The 17,272-nt window shown below is 41.4% G+C and overlaps 1 protein-coding gene across 19 annotated transcripts in view; it reads left to right on the top strand.

The window, feature by feature from the left end:
* PRP4K (pre-mRNA processing factor kinase PRP4K) overlaps positions 1–16,685 on the top strand; it is a 35,234-nt gene extending 18,549 nt beyond the window's left edge. Inside the window, exons 6-17 of one of the 19 annotated variants that reach the window (XR_009865057.1) lie at positions 204–414; positions 2,217–2,290; positions 3,453–3,543; positions 4,143–4,290; positions 5,543–5,680; positions 6,341–6,494; positions 9,704–9,818; positions 10,388–10,539; positions 11,237–11,323; positions 12,194–14,530; positions 14,855–14,900; positions 16,512–16,685. Coding sequence is in view for 2 of the 19 variants with exons in the window: in XM_062184089.1 (XP_062040073.1) it covers positions 204–414; positions 2,217–2,290; positions 3,453–3,543; positions 4,143–4,290; positions 5,543–5,680; positions 6,341–6,494; positions 9,704–9,818; positions 10,388–10,539; positions 11,237–11,323; positions 12,194–12,397 (1,374 nt within the window). In the remaining 17 variants the exon portion in view is untranslated. The other 18 variants (XR_009865063.1, XR_009865062.1, XR_009865064.1 and 15 more) reach the window with 18 other exon arrangements.
* Positions 16,686–17,272: the final 587 nt, after the last annotated feature.

Genomic DNA, 17,272 nt, shown 5'->3' on the forward strand with positions numbered 1-17,272 from the left:
AGGTTTTGCCGTCTGACTGACGGGCAGCAAACATACAATTTGTGAATCTGAGAGCCACATAAGAGGTTGTGGGTTGGATTAAGGCACCAAATTAATGCCTTTGTTTTTTTACATTATTTGGCACTCTTCAGCATGGGAATTCTTAGCATATTTATATGTTCAGATAGCATCGGATCCCTGAAAATGTTGTGTTGTTGTTACAGAAATACAAGTACCTTGCTGAAGACAGCAATATGTCTGTGCCATCTGAACCCAGCAGCCCCCAGAGCAGCACTCGAACGCGATCGCCCTCTCCAGATGACATCCTGGAGCGAGTGGCTGCCGATGTCAAAGAGTACGAACGGGAGAATGTTGATACTTTCGAGGCCTCAGTAAAAGCCAAGCACAACCTGATGGCGGTTGAGCAGAATAATGGTGAGTGGGGTGGACTTGGGTCCTGAGCCGCGCTCCCTCTGCAGTTTAGGTCTGTAAGGCTATATAGTTAGAGGTCCTGGGCAGATTGAGATTAGGGAAAAGTAAGAGATTAGGAATATATCAATGCATGAGTTTTTTGTTTTTTAAAGATTTACTTAAGAGGTAGAGCAAACCTTCCATCCTCTGGTTCACTCCCCGAAATGGCTGCAAAGGCTTGGGCTGGCCTGGGCCGAAGCCAGGAACTAGGAGTGGATGGCTGAGGCCAAATATTTGGGCCATGTTCCACTGTTTCCCCAGCACATTAGCAGGGAGCTGGAACAGCTGGCACGCGAACCAGCGCCCATATGGGATGCTGGTGGCTTCTCTCAATACACCGGCCCCAGTGTTCTCTAAAGGTTAGTTCATTCATCCTGAACAGGATCTGCGACTCTGATGTGTTCGTTGTCTTTTGTTCTGCCTTCTGAAGTGTTAGGCAGTGAATCCCAGTCAGGATCTCATATCACCTGTACATAGTTCAGTTTGTGTCTCTGTCAGAGAAGAGGTTTTATACTTAGGGGGTCAGCATTGTGTGCAGCGGGTTAAGCCGCTGCCTGTGACGCCGTCACCCATTATTGGAGCACTGGTTCAAGTGCTGTCCGTTTCTCATGCAGCTCCCTGTTCTTGCACCTGGAGAGGCAGTGCAGGATGGCCCAAGTAGCGGGCCGTGGACCCAGCGCCACAAAGGCCACTCCATTCAGCTTCTTTGAAATGATCTCCTCTGAAGGTTTATATCATCAATTTAAACCTTTATTTCCATTTACCTTTGACTGTAAGGGATTGCCTTTTTATTATCATTTATACTTTGTGTTGCATATTCCACCTGCACGCACACAATTATATATACTGATATCACTATATAATTTTCCCATGCCTCAAGCAGTGCCTATCTGGTTACTTAGCCGGAGCATTGTTAACATGGTATTGTCTTGATTTCAGATTTTTAACCATTATCATAAGTGAGATAGTATCTCATTGTAGTTTTAACTTGTATTTTCCTTACTGTAAGCATATTTTTTGTATGTTTACCACCAATGCTTGCTTTAATTCTAGGAGCTCTTTTATTTTATTTTTTTAAGCTTTTTTTATTAGGCAAAGTTACGGGGAGGGGAGGGGTGTCTTCCATCTGCAGGTTCACTCCCCAGAAGGCCACAATGGCCGGAGCTGAGCCAATCCAAAGCCAGAAGCCAGGAGCTTCTTCTGGGTCTCCCATGCAAATGCAGGGGCCCAAGCACTTGGGCTGTCTTCTGCTTTCCCAGGACATAGCAGAGAGCTGGATCAGAAGAGGAACAGCTGAGACTTGAACTGGCGCCCACATGAAATGCCGGCACTGCAGGCAGAAGCTTAGCCTGCTGTGCCACAGCACCAGCCCCTCGTGTATTTATTTTGACCTCGCTTTCTGTGGGATTGTTGGACTTCTTAATGGACAAATACATATTGACTGGTACTTACAGTGGGACTATTAACTGTGATATAAGATAAATATCAGAAGTAGCTTTTTTAAACAGGAGCTTGCATTTTAATACAAAGTCGTTTTTTAGGTATTAGGTTATTCATTGAACAGTGGTGACAGAATCTAGGTCTTTCAGCTTTCTGAGGTGCATCCTCTTAGTACAGTAAAGGTGGTCATTTTATATTGGATGATAGAGTGGTTCTCGGTTTGTTGTTCATGGGAGACGAACGTGCAGGAGGGAGAAGGAAACATTTGTGGCTTTGCATGGACTTGTTTTAATCTCTTTTTTCAAATACTGTTGATTTCTATTAAGGTTCATCTCAGAAGAAGCTGTTGGCGCCTGATATGTTTACAGAATCCGATGATATGTTTGCTGCATATTTCGATGTAAGTAATTTTTTTAAAAACTAATAGGAAAGAGTATGAATAACATACAAAGTGTAAGTCATACATGTAAAAAGAAGGATAAAGAAGGCAAGTACAGGGGAACAATTTGAGAATTTCATAGAAGTCACGTGCATCAGACTTGAATGTATGTTTACTCGTGTGCAAGTAATCTTTCCATGCATGGACATAGAGCTAAACACATACACGTGTGTGTGGTAGTTTGGTGAGAAAAGGCAGTGTTCATTTTTTCCTTGCCTTTTTTATAACAAAGCCCACTTTAGGCTTCTTATAGTGAGACTTGAAAATGAGGGGAATTTGTTGAAGAATTGGAAATACAGATTAACAAATAGGCTAAGAAGTCTTGGTCATTGAGCTATTTTTTTCCTTAGTAATTTATCACTGCCTTTTGTTGAAAAAGTCCTAAATTGTGAACATTCAAAAATGGGGGCCGTTTTCAATATAAATCTAGAAGAAAATGAAGATATAAGAAGCGGTAGAGAAGCACAACATAACCAGTCAGTGTGTAGGACTGTGAAGACATTGGCAGTGTGTGAGATATTTTACAGCAAAGACACCAAAGGGTCACAGAGGGTGAAAGGAACACTGAGCAGTGGAGAGTCAGTAGGTCTCATTCGCTCGGCTCTCCTGGGTGTCACGGAGCGTGCTGCGCGGGAAAGACTGCCGAAGCAAGAGATGTGGTTGCGTTTTCCATGCAGACTGGAGCAGCGCTGCTGTGATTGCCACTGTAACACGCGTGGGCAGAGGCGGGCTGTGTCTCACGGATAGCACAGTAACAGACACAGTGAACGGCGACGGGAGAGAGACTTGGGTGCTGCTGTGAGCTGAATGGCAGTGTAGTTTCTGTCCTAATCAGCAGCCATAGAAAATCCGATCTGGTTTGGATTTTTCATTGGCATTTGTAATTCCTCAATCATATTGATGAATGCCTTTGGGGATGCTTTGTTAATCTTTTTTCTGAGCAGTATGGTGATGCAAGAAATGTGGTAATCACTTTTCAGCTATATCACATTTACGTAAGTGGTGGTAAGAGTTCCATTTGGAATAAAATGCTTGGTACTGGTTTTGCCCTTCTGTGTTTAAAGGAAGTGGTTGACATTTCTGAGTGGTGGGTGCACAGTTCATATCGCCTCCTTTATTTCAGAGTGCTCGTCTTCGGGCTGCTGGCATTGGGAAAGATTTCAAAGAGAATCCCAACCTTAGAGATAACTGGACTGATGCAGAAGGCTATTATCGTAAGTTCACATTTCTTCCCAACTTTTGAGTTCCTTGTAAAACCATGTTGCCTGAAGCAGTCACACGTGATCGGAGAACTGAAAACATCATGATGCCATCACTTAAAGTTTGGCGCATCCAGCAGCCGCGTGAACTGGCATTGTATTCTAGCAAGCAGCCCGGCAGCATCACAGCTGAGGTGAGAGGTAAAGACGTTGTGTACGCCTAAACCTGTTCAAAGTTATTTTCAGCCATGAGATAATCTTCCAGAAGATTGCCGTCTTGACCATACAGGGAATTTTGGCTGCCAGTCACGCAACATTTGTCACGGGGACTGCAACTGTTAAGCACTTCCGTGAGAGCAGTTCTTCCTACCGAAAATTAAAATTGTCAGCAGCTGATAGGACAAAAGAAGTGTCTTGTAGAGATCTGAAGTGGGCGTGTGACGTCAGCCACATTCTGAGAGTGGCCAGTGGAGAGGCCTATCTTTGCAGTGCTCATTGGGCTGAAGATCGCACAGTAGAGATTTGACACGGTTTTTGAGTGGCTGCGCCGTAGTTACTCCTTTCGGATGCTGTGCGTTGTGGTCAGACGTCTGAGTTGTGCTTTGCTTTCTCAGGGGTGAACATAGGCGAAGTGCTGGATAAGCGTTACAATGTGTACGGCTACACGGGGCAAGGCGTGTTCAGCAATGTCGTACGAGCCAGAGATAACGCGAGAGCCAACCAGGAAGTAGCTGTGAAGATCATCAGAAACAACGAGCTCATGTGAGTTCAGAAGACCGGCAGTTACAAGAAATGCCATTTTTAAAAAGTGTGGCCAGTCAGTGCAAAACAAGAATTGTGGTTTTAAAGTGACAAAAACAGTTCTTTTTGACTGGATTTTTAAAAATTTATAGCCGTGTGTTATGCAAGTGTGTCAATCATTAGAACCACAGGCTGATTGTATTTAATTCATTTCCGTGCATTTCAGTACCTACTATGTACACTAATACCCACTTAGTCTCCTTCCTCCTACTGCTTGTCTTATGCCATCTTTTGCTATGAATATCTTAGAACGAGAGGTGAGAAATGAAATGATCGTATTGATTTAACTTACTGTGACCACCAAAAGTGAAAACTGATTTATTAGATAGCGATGCAGATTGTATCTTCTGTGTATATGTTGTCTTCTTTCTTTTAGTAGACTTAGACAATTGCCTCAGCTATACTTAATCCGTACCACACACTGATCTGGTGTTAAAGGTTTTGAATGTTAAACACTCTTCTAGGAGCCTTGTGGCTCAGCAGGTGACCCAATCCAGCATCCTGATAACGCGTCCTGGGAGGCAGCAGGGAATGGCCCTCTGCTCTGCCCCTGCCACCCACGAGGGAGACCCAATTGGAGTTCCAGTCTCCTGGCTTTAGCATTTGAAGAGTGAAGCAGTGGATGGAAGATCTCGCTCCCAACCCCTCTCCTTCCCCTTACAGGCCCCCAACCCCTGCCTTTCAAGTAGATAAGAATAAACAAACATCTTTAATGTTGTAGATTTTTACTGAAGACTTCAGTTGCCCAAGGCCTACAAAGTTTTTTGATGAAGGCCCCAATATCTGTAAGGCACTCTCATGTCAGAGTATAGCTTCTTCACATTATAACCAGAATTTCATCAGGTAGCCATACAGTACAACTTAGGAGACGGATGTGTTACTCTTAAAGGAACCAAGCCTAGTGAACAGCATGCTTCCATTTTTGTTAGAAATAATTATGTCAAGATAGTTCAAATGAGGGGATTTGCTTTTCAGTGTTTTGTTCATTATTTTTAGGAATTAACTCTTACCCAGGGAAATATTAATTGGCTAAAGTATAAAAGTTTTATGTGAATGATAGAGAAATTTATTCCTCAGTAGATTTATTAATACTTAAGAATTATAAATGACATACACATATCACCTGTGATACATTAGACTGTGACTAGTGAATATTATCTAATTCTAAATTATGTATGTGTGCAATTCTGACCTACTTTTCTTTTTATTTCAGGCAAAAGACTGGTTTGAAAGAACTAGAGTTTTTGAAAAAACTTAATGATGCTGATCCTGATGACAAATTTCATTGTCTGCGGCTCTTCAGACACTTTTATCACAAACAGCATCTTTGTCTTGTGTTTGAGCCTCTCAGGTACAGAACCGAAAATCTGGCTCCTTCATCTCTGTCAGCCTCATTCTGAGTAAAAGCTGTGGCAAATAGTCTGGGTGTCTGATTAGTTTTTGCTGGTCAGTTTGATGTTTGTTTGTTTGTATTTGTTTTGACTGTTTTGTTTTTTATGACTGTGGTTGACAGTTAGCGTCTTTACAGTCAGGAATGTGTGAACATTAATTTATTGTAAAGTCCTCATCAGGCACTAAGCTCAGGTAGCCAGCAGGTCAGCAGCAGTGGTCCCTGAAAATTAAACACTTCGGAGAAAGATTAGGCCAGAGTAAAAGAAATAGGAGTGCGAGGGTTGAAACACAGCTTTTCTCTTCAGCAGTATGGCTTCACTGTGTGCTTTCAGATCTGAGCCCACTGTAACATCAGATAGTTTCACACACACATCTTCCTTGCTGTTCATTTTGAACACTGATTTTCCTTTGGAAATCGTGTTGTGTGCACAGTTTGATGAAGCTGTCATTTCAGCACAGAGCAGCTTGTCAGGTGTTACAGGAAGGGGTTCTGGAACAGAGTGTTTTCATTGTGAATCATTTTTGCAACTAATAGTACTTTGTGTTCAAAATTTTTTTTTGCCTTTCATATTTCCGTTTTGCATTTTAACACTATTTTGTTTTTGTTTTTTTCTAAAAGTATGAATTTACGAGAGGTGTTAAAAAAATATGGTAAGGATGTTGGTCTTCATATTAAAGCCGTAAGATCATATAGTCAGCAGTTGTTCCTGGCATTGAAACTCCTTAAAAGGTGTAATATTCTCCATGCAGATATCAAGCCGGACAATATCCTGGTGAGTCAAACAACCTGGCTGCCTTCTACCTCTGTATCTCTTCTTACTAGCAATGTAATTATTACTCTCATTCCAGAAATGACATCTTTAAAGCACAGTTCAGTATGCTAATCCATTACAAGCGGTTGTTCCAATTTTGCCTTTTTTTGGAAATGAACCATGGCATCTTATAGAGAAGTAAGAAGAGGAAATTTTTCCCCCCACTTTTGATTGATGGATTGGTTCAGGGTATGCTCACGCCCCAGGGGTGCTTTAATACAGTAATAATGAGTTTCCTGTGGTATCTTAAAAGCAGTGCTGCATGGGTTGATCTTTCCAAATAAGAAGTGTTCGTGCTTCTGTGTTCTCTGATTTTATTGACTCGTGGAATTAGGGGCATTTTAAGAGACTTAGCCTCTCTTCAGTAGATGTATGGAGTTGACTTTAAAAAGCACTGAAGAGTAACTTTTTGTTGTGTTCTTTTTCTCCCTTGGTCTTCATTGCTTTAGAAGCAGTGGCTCCTGGGGGCCCAAACACACTGCAGCTCGGTACTGTTTAGGCATTGTGTTGAAAGGCCATCCTTTACCCTTTACGGGGAGCCGTAGTGACTTAGGATCTAGTGCCATGCAGATTCCACGGTGTTTATAGCATTTTTGAAATTTGGAAACACGTACCATGGTGGCATGATGAACACATGCACACACACACATACCCCGCCCCCCATTCCTTTACCCTGTTCTGTGCTGGTCACAGTTCACAGCTTGGAGAATTCTAGCTCACCTGCCAGTCACATGTTTTGCATTTCATTTTTCTTAGAATGGATGCTTTGTGTCAACACTCCAGTAGATAATGCTTATGAGAGGTCCTTAGCAAAAGCCAAGCATGTAAGGTGTCCTTTGCTGGGAATTGTTTGAGCAATGATGAAATAAATTATTAAAAATATTGTGATCTTATAAAATTTAAGATCTCTTTGGAGCCAGCATTGTGGTGTAGAGGGTTAAGCTGCGGCTTACAACCCTGGCATCCCATATTGGAGCGCTGGCTTGAATCCTGGTTACTTGGCTTCTGATCCAGCTTCCTGCTAATGTGCCTGGGAAGGCAGCAGATTCTTGGACCCCCTGCCACCCATAGGAGAACAGGGTGGAGCTCCTAGCTCCTGGTTTTGGCCCAGCCCAGCCCTGGCTATGGTGGCCACTTGGGGAGTGAACCAGCAGATGGAACATCTCCCTATGTCTCCTTGTCACTCAGCCTTTCAAATAAAACCTCTGGGGAAAATAATTAAGGACTCTTTATCAATAACTGAACTCTATTAGATTTCCCTTCTTTTTCTATGTCTTAAAATTTTCCTTCCAGACTGCCATGTTAATGAGGTATATTCCTTTTTCATATTTAGTTTGAGTTTATATTATATTGTATGTCTAATATAACTTAGGACTAGGGGAGTTGAGTAATAGTGAAATGGGAGAAACGTTACAAATGACTTAAGAGTTGCCTAGCCAACTTCATAGTTTTAAACATGAATTTTTTTTCTCTTTTTAAATTGGGAACTATATCATCCTTCGGGATTGGATATCTGTGTGACTGCTGTGGGAATTAGTCTCATAAGCTCTTATTTTTAACACTTCATTTTTTTAATTTATTGCTAAATTAGTATAGATTTTCATATGGATTTCAGAAGTGAAATGTTTCCCCTTCTTCCTGTGGAAAAGTAAACTTCAGAGAACATGCGGAGCTGCTGGTTGTTAATCAAAAGCTGTGGTGGTCTTGCAGTCCCACCTCTTTCATGGGGAAGCTGTGTAGCAGATGAGGCAGCATGTGAGCATGGAAACCTTCCTGTTGTTTTAAGGCATTGTGGCAGGCCCCAAGAGTTTCTCTAATAATCCAGCTTGTATTTTTTTTTTAAACATTGATTTATTTATTTGTGAGGGCGTTGTAAAAAGACATCATCCATCCACTGGTTCACTCCCCAAAGGGCCTCAGTGGTTGGGGCTGGGTCATGCCTAAGCCAGGAGCCAGGAACTCCATCTGGGTCTCCCACATGGGTGGCAGGGACCCAAGCCTTGGACCCTCTTCCACTGCCTTCCCAGGCGCATAAGCAGAGAGTTGGATTGGAAGCTGGACAGCCGAGGTTTGAATCAAAGCTCTCGTATGTGGGAGGTCAGCATTCCAGGTGGCAGCCTAACCTGCTGCACCACCGTGCCAGCTACAGCGTTCTGCTTTTAGTAAAGCTTCGAAGGCACTCTCACTCAGATATCTGCCTTCCGGACTCCCAGAAGGAAGAGGATGGTGATCGGTGTGACAGTTCAAAGTGCTCATTTCTGTGTACTGTACAATTCCTTCAGTCTGTGACACTGACCTGCCCAGGGCTGTTTAAAGTGTTAAGTTTGTTTGGGGTGGGAACAGCAGGCCAAGTTCAAGTCCCAACTCGGAATTTATGTGTGTCTCTCTTGAAGGGGGGAAGGGACTCTGGACTGTGAATTACCTTCACTTGTTAATCGTGAACATGCTTCTGGCTCAGGAGTGGCAGCAGTCATGGGAGCAGCTCCAGCCTTTCTCAGCAGATGTCACTGTTACTGTGTATGTTGAAGTATTGACGAGGGAAAAGAACAAACTGACTAATACAGAGATCACTGTCCGTTTGGCCAGATATAGTTAACATTTTTTGGACTAATACCGTTTTTATATCTAAGGGATCTTGGTATTCTCTAGACTTGATTGCTAGATTTGGGATGGTTAGCAGCTTCGGATGGAGATTGTTTTCACTATGTTTTTGTCCAGATTTAATCTGGATCCTGCTTTCATTGCCATCCTAATTTTCTGGCAACTGAAAGTTAACTTGAGTCTGATATCTTTTTTAGGAATATCTTTATGTTCCTTTAAATGGTAACTTCACGTCATTTAGGTATTCAGGGGATTTTTAAAAGATGCTTTGCTTCATGAAATAAATTTTTTCTCATTACCCCACCTGTCTTAAAATATTTGTTAAAATTAAATTTACTTGGCATTGTCCCATGTCTCTTTGATGAAAAAGAGTTGTTATTGTAATCAAATATTTGAGAGCTCTTAATTTTTCAAAATTAGGAAATTGAGCTATAAAATGAACAGAAAAATACTTTTTCAATGACTGTTCTCAGTGTTGGAATGTATATAACTTCTTAAAGCCAATTATTTTTTATTGTCTTCATTATTCCTGGCTTGAATTAAATGTCCTTGAAAAAACTGTTTTGCAGGTTAATGAATCAAAAACAATTTTAAAGCTTTGTGATTTTGGGTCGGCCTCCCATGTTGCGGACAATGACATAACGCCTTATCTTGTCAGTAGATTTTACCGTGCTCCTGAAATCAGTAAGTGTTCTTGAGATGTTCTTTGACCTGGGCCATCCTGTGTGGCGGGAACAGCGTGTGTCGTGTCTGAGCACTGTGTCCCGTCGCTGCACGAGTACATTCTTGGGCAGGGAACCGCAGCAGGTTCATCACCAGCTGGAGCGGAGGTGGTTGTGGCAGGAGTCTGGATCATGTCAAGCCAGAGTAGCCACACAGTTGTGGAAACTCTCAGCTGTAGAAGATGCTCTGGGCTAGTCAAGGTCTGCGCATTACATTTACGCACTGTAGGGACCTTTGTTTTTCACTTGCTGTTGCCTTGGTTGCCTTCAAAGGCGGAATGAAGAGAAGAGAATCACAATTGCTTTTGCCCCTGCTGTTTCTCTCCCAATCCCCCATATCCCCACTTTTTTAAGGTTTTTAAATTTGAATCCCTGTTAAGAGTTAATGGGAAAGAATGTGAAAGTAATGTCCGAATTAAGGTATTGTGGTCAATAATCCAAGCCAACTTAGTCCCCTGTTAATGGGAATAAAGATTAATAGTAGGCAGCCATTTTTATCCTCATATATTAAGATTATCATTTTCTTTTCAGTTATAGGTAAAAGCTATGACTATGGTATAGATATGTGGTCTGTAGGTTGTACGTTATATGAACTCTATACTGGAAAGATTTTATTTCCTGGCAAAACCAATAATCATATGCTGAAGCTCGCTATGGATCTCAAGGGAAAGATGCCAAATAAGGTAGGACGCTCGTATGTGCTTGTTTTCAAGGTCTCAGTCTCCTACAGCGTGATGGACTGCTGACGCTTACCGCCAGGTTATTTGGGAACGTCACTAGGTATGACGTCCAACAAAAATAAGCCTTATTGCCCCGGTTACAATACCAGTTTCTGCTTCAAGAATGTTTTCCTTAGAGGTCAGAAGTCATTATTTGTTTTTAGATATTGTTCAAATTCTGTGATAGATACAAAATTACCTTGTGTTGGTATTTATTTGCTTTAATGAAGTCTAACTTGTAGCACAATAGGGCTGTTGGAACATAATCTGGAAAATGTCATTAAGTTTCCTAATTGCTAAGAAAAAAGGCCTTAGTTGTGTCAGATTTTTCCAATTTTGAGAAATGAAAGTACAACCTGATATTGTAATTAATTTAAATCATTGCCTTGGAAAGTGTAATTCATGTTGTTAAGCAGTTTCAGGTGTAGCATTTGTGCTGGCTTTTGCAAACATGCTAATAAATTCCAGGGAAGAAAATCTTAGATCAAAGAAACCCAGCGAGACTCAGTACCACCCTGTGTGACTTATGTGTTGTCGGTAGGTCAGCCTTCGTCGTAGCGGCCCAGCGAGGCTCAGCAACGCCCTGTGTGACTCGTGTGTCTCAGTAGGTCAGCCTTGCTCGTAACGGCTCAGAACCCGGGTTTTTGTTTTGTTTTGTTAGATGATACGGAAAGGTGTGTTCAAAGACCAACACTTTGATCAGAATCTCAACTTCATGTACATAGAAGTTGATAAAGTTACAGAGAGGGTAAGTCTGTTTGTGCTACATTAAATGGTTAGTTTATTATTAATGAATTGGGTACTAAGTGGTACTAGACATTGTAAAAAGAAAAAGAAAGAATCGTTAAAAAGGACGTAATTCCTTTTTGTTGTTGGCCAGTTCCTGAATAACTGGTGACAGAAAAGGTGCAGAGATTTTTAGACTATTTCAGACTAGAATGAGTCTGTTTCCGTGTAAGTCGTATTGAGCTCTTGACCCTTCTTCCCCTTAGGTCAGCCTCAGCCTTGCTGCTTCTCCCAGCCCCTCTGTTGCTGCCAGAGTGACCTTTTTTAGAACAAATCTGCTCCTGTTACTCCCTACCTAAAAGCCCTCACTGACTTCTTGTCACCTATGAAGTTTAGCTCCTCAAAGGGCAAACTGAAGCTCCCCATGGCGTGAACTGTGCCTCAGCAGTTGCCCCTCACTGCTGGGCGCGAGGCCTGCGGCATTGCTCTCAGCCCTCGGCTTGTTTGCCTCCTACTGCCCTGCTCCCCGGAAAAGCCTTCGTGAGATGTGGCTCTGTGCAGCGGCTGTCAGACCTCCTGATTTTTCATCTCATTCTGTTAACGTCCCTAACTTTGTCAGAGCATTGACTTGTTGCCACATGGGGGTAGTTGTAGGGGAAATGTATTACTGAGATGGCAAATGCATCCTGTTTTCGTTACTCGTTTATGTTCGACCTTTTTCCTTTGAGTATTGTCATTGCTTCTTAAAAAGATTGTACTAATGAGGAAGCCATGTAAAGTGTCAGTAGATGATCTATATGATCTAGATGATGATGGACAAGTCTGACTTCAGCTATATTTCAGTTATATATATTTAGTAACTTAGAGATAACGTTTTGAAAATTACTTTTAGGAGAAAGTTACTGTCATGAGCACCATTAATCCGACTAAGGACCTGCTGGCTGACTTGGTTGGGTGCCAGCGGCTTCCTGAAGACCAGCGTAAAAAAGTGCACCAGTTGAAGGACTTGTTGGACCAGATCCTGATGTTGGACCCAGCTAAACGAATTAGCATCAACCAGGCCCTGCAGCATGCCTTCATCCAGGAAAAAATCTAAACGAGATGAAGAAACTCCAAGGGTTTGAGTAATTAAATACAGAGACTGAAGAAATTTCACAGCAGTTTATTAATGTATATAAACTTATAAATATTTCTCCAGCAAATTTGAGGAAGCATGATATATTTGAATTAACTCCAAGGGTGATATTTCTTTTAGAAATGTTAGTTAATATGTTTTGTGTCTTATGTGAAATTTCACTGTAGAACTGTTTTATTGCCAAGACTGCACAGAGTTACAGTGCTAATGTATATGGTTGCAGTTCACATAAAAGACAAAAGCGTCTGTTATAAATGAGTAGCAATGCTGGGTGGTTGATTTGCTTTTAGCAGACTTGGCTTCATTTTGGTCTTCAGATCAGTGGCCAGCATAAATGCTGTTTATATTCACGTTTTCCTAGGTGTGTGTGTGCAGGCCACGGCAGCATGCCCTTGGTGTAGTCAGTGCCGAAGGGAGTCTGTTCCTTCTTGAGCCTGCCCGCAGGGATGGTCTCCTTTTAAAGCAGGTTGTGTACAGCATTCAGTACACTGAAGGTAAGCTAACCCATCAACATCACTGGTGTGTTAAGATGTTATTTTATTGGAACAGTTGACAAATAAGGAATATTAGCTTTGTGGCAGAATTCCCTGCATGTGTGATAACTGATCTTGTTTTATTTTTTGGCATTGCAACTGTGTCATAGTTAACAGTTTCTGTTCTGGTCATCACATTTAAAATTTGAAGAGTACGCGCTTGATGGATAGAGCGCCTTCAGTGTACTGTTTCTTATTAACTTTACTTTTTTTAAATCAACTTGCTATAGACTTTATATACATTTTGTTAACTATAGTTCCTAGTGACATAGAAACGATGCGTAGTTTTCATTTACTAATTAAAAATGTTGAGGCCTAATTCTGACAGTCCTCATATTTAAAGGTTAGATAGACAACATAATGAAATTTTTAACTATTTGTATGTCATTTTGAAAGTGTACTGCTTTATGGTAAAAGTGTTTTTCATTTGTTCATTGTTTTCATTATTTGTGATCATGTTGTCTTTCAATACAGGCATAAACCTTCCACTCTTGAACAAAGCAGCTGCTTTTTAAAAGCGGTAATTGCTTCTTTACCTTTTATTTCTTTTGTAAATGAAGCTTTTCTTTGAGGATGTGACTTTAAAGTGTTGTCTATTGCATAAAACAGTTGACACTCACTTATTGTAAAGTGAAGATTGTTCTCCTGCATGTGACGTGGACCATGCAGATTTCTGTATGTTCTCAGTATGCATCACTAGATAATAAAGTCTTTTGTGAACAAGGCATTTGTAGCCATTTTTAAAAGTTTTTGTCTTCAGAGCTGGTAAGTCAGGTAAACCATAAGTAGTTACAAGCAACCTTTCGTTTGTTTTTCTGAAAGTCTTTAATTGAAAGTATTAGTTGTTAAACTATAAACTTAGCCAAAAGTTTATCATTTTATTAATAATTAGGATCCTAATTCTAATTAGTTCATCAAAAATTCCTACGAGTGTTGTCAGCTTGCAGTGTAGTGAGATTGTTCCTGTAGGTTACAGGCTGCGATTCAGGATTTAACTAATGTTTCTGCTATTTTCTCACTTTTCCTTTTGATGGTGCGGAAAGAGAAAAAGGAAAACGGGGCACAGGCCATCCACGCCTTCTCCAAGGGGTCTGATGTGCTGAGACACCAGCTCCGCCTTCTTAACAAGGTTATTTCTGACAGCATGTGTAGATAAACACTTAGCAACGATCAAACAGAATCATGTAAATCAGCTTGGTTTTGCAACACAGAAGAATTCGTATTTAACATAGCAGTGAGTCTTCAGAAGTGTATGTCATCTTTTCTGTTCGGGGGTAAAATAATGGTTGTCTCCCTGAGGAATACGGAAAGCGATCAGACTTTAGGGGGTTTAAATAATATTTTAAAATTGTAAATGGGATTTTTTTATTCACCCAGGCACCTAATTACAACAAGCTTGCACATTTTGGTGCATTCAAGAATGGAAAATCAGAGTAGCAGCATTCTGCTGGTGGGTTTTGCTCCATTAAAGACATGAGATGAACTACAGCAGGAAGGTGATAGATGGTAGATAAGCCACACCCGTCTCTCCATGGCGTAGACTTGCTAACCTGAATGCAAGGTGATTGTCATCCTCAGGTAGCCTGCAGCCTTTACAGAAGGCGTCCCAGTGCAGCTTTTCCACCTTAATGACCTGGATCCTGATTTTCCCACCATTAGTTACTGTATTCTGATGATCATGTGCTGCACATTCAAGTCTTGCTTAGTTATTCTCACTTGAGAGAGTTAACGTTTTGATGCTTCTGGTGATTTTTATGGCTTCATTTTATATAATTATTTAATAAGTAAGTTAATTTTCACTAGAAACAGTTCATCTTATACCTTCAAAACTGTTACCTATTCTTTAAAAAACAAAGTTGCTTGTTGCTTGTTCTTTGTGTTTTAGGTGCAGCTCAGTGGACGATGATGGCAACCAGAAGACCTGAGCTAAGGTTTCTGTCCTATAAAAGATCAAAAACCAAAAAAGATTCCTCCATTTAGTTTTTGTCTGATTTTTTTTTAGTTTTCAGCATTATGATTTGGGTTTCATCAGTGTTTGGTACTTAGAGTAGCAGTGCTGTGTGGTGCTCATCTGTAAGTGCTTGTTTGCTCATAATCTCTGCCTCTTTCCCCTTCCCCGAAAATTAAAACAGTGCTCAGAGTTTTTGGAGGATGAGAGCCCATGTAACACCTGGGTATCAAGATTGGTGCTTAAGGCTTCTTGGGGAAAGACAGCCACTGGCATAGCTGTAGGCAGATGAAAAGGTGTTGAGAGCATTGTTAACTCCTGGAATAGCTGTTCCCTGGCTCCCCGTTACCAACCGTGTTTTTTAACAAGTGTTGCAGTCATGGTCTTAAAATAGACGAAATATTTAGAGCCATTGTCAGTTTTTCTTCTTAAGGGAAAGGAGGAAAGTGCTGCTATTTTTTATATTCCCAGATTTAGCATTCCTAGACTCACATGTTTGAAGGGAGCCCTGCAATCCATGTTTTATATACAGGTAACGTGAAATTTTTTTTTAATTAGGATTTGTCGTTTTGCCAAGGCAGAAATCAGAATTCTGTGCCCCTCAGTTAAGCCTGAGGTCTTTAGTGAAGGATCCGTCTTAACGCACTGCATTCTGGTTTGAGAGTGAATGAATGAACGCCTGTCGTTGTTGCTGTTACGCTCCTTGGCAAAAACGATTGGATTATCAGGCTGAGGATGCAGAGTAAAACCCTGGAGTGTAGCCCTCAGGGGCCGCAGCTCTTCCTAGGTTTGGGGGAACAGTTGAGATCTAGAGAGTGTATACATTGTAATCTGTAGATTTTATTCTTGAAGGGCATGAGAAATGGGCTTGGAATTTTGAGGTTTCTAAGCAAGGGGAGCATCCAGTTGTAAATACGCCTCTCCCAGTGTTGGTACTCACTCAGCACCTTATTAGTAACATCCTTTTTCTTGAACCCCCAGACTTAGCTGATTTCACTGTTTCCTCAAAATAACTTCATATTTTAAAATATTACGACTTTAATTTGACATTATAATCGCAGCTTTTTCCTAAGAAAATACTCGGACACTTTTATAATGCGAAATGTTTGTTCTTTCATGGTGTGTGACAGAGACAGATGTAAGGGTCTCGGTTTGGTTCCTTATTTGCAGTCTCCTTACGGGGCTGTGTACCTTGATGGTCATTTGTAGTAAGTAGAGGTAAAATCGGAGAGGAAAGAACTACCACGTAGATTGACAGTTAGGTCAAGCAGTTCAGGAGCGCCCTTCCAGGTGTCTGTCAGGGAAGAAGCCATAGATCTAAGCGTGTCATTTCCCTCGTCAGTTAGAGCGACACCACTAGCAGGTGGGCTTCGTCAGTGTTTCTTTCCTGATGGTATCCTAGTCTCAGCATTTGTTGAACATGAACTTTGTCATCCTGCTAGATGGAAAGTCTTCCTTAAGAATGTTCACGACAAGTTCATTTGTGTTTTTTACATGTCAGTAATGTGCACTAAATTAACTTTGAAATGTTTCCAGTTATGTTGCTTGGTAGACGTTGTGGCATCCTTAATTTCTCTTCTCCTTCTGTATGTAGGGTAAGGGACTGTTCAGAAGAACTTTCCATTTAGTGGTCAAGATGTGGACGCTGGTCTGGGAAAGTGCTCACTGTGTATCCTCTTTGTTTGTGCTATTTAAATTGTAACTAGAATTTCAGTAGCACATGTTCCCCTCAACATTTGGGAAGCTTAATAAAATATGCCTCTAGTTATATTGGCTCCTGGTTTTTCCTTTCCTTGAGTTGGTATTTTACATTGAATCTCAAGTTCTACACACCAGTCCTTACCTGGCGTTCTTCAGATGTTTTTGACTAATAGTGGATGTGCTTTGAAAGGTGTTCTGCACTCGCATGATGGGGCCTGCTGGAGTAAATACAGTTAATGTGTGTCTGCACACAGTCCCCGGGAGAGTCCGTGTGTGTTCTGAGTCTCCGCAGCAGGGAAGTTTCCCGGTCTACCAGGCGCAGTCTGCTCTTCACAGAACCTACGGCTTGCAAGTAGCTCGGGGACGACCATTTTCCTCACGGGACATCCAAATATTTCAGAGCACCAAGTACAGACCATCAGAGGCTTGGTTGTTTTCCTGTTACGTATGGTTCTGCTGTTTTTCCTAGTGAAAACATAATCAGCTGACCCCCTCTTCCATAATGGTACCTATTAGTCATTGCCACATGTGGAAACCTGACAGGTATTGGGCACACGCAGTCTGCCGACTTCTTTAAAGAGGAAATCTTTTCAGCTCATAAGAACAGCGACTAGGAGGGCCGGAGCGTTGTCAGGCTCCAGTGCACGCAGCGCA

Source organism: Lepus europaeus, chromosome 3 (genome assembly GCF_033115175.1).
Source record: "Lepus europaeus isolate LE1 chromosome 3, mLepTim1.pri, whole genome shotgun sequence".
Taxonomy (NCBI): Eukaryota; Metazoa; Chordata; class Mammalia; order Lagomorpha; family Leporidae; genus Lepus; species Lepus europaeus.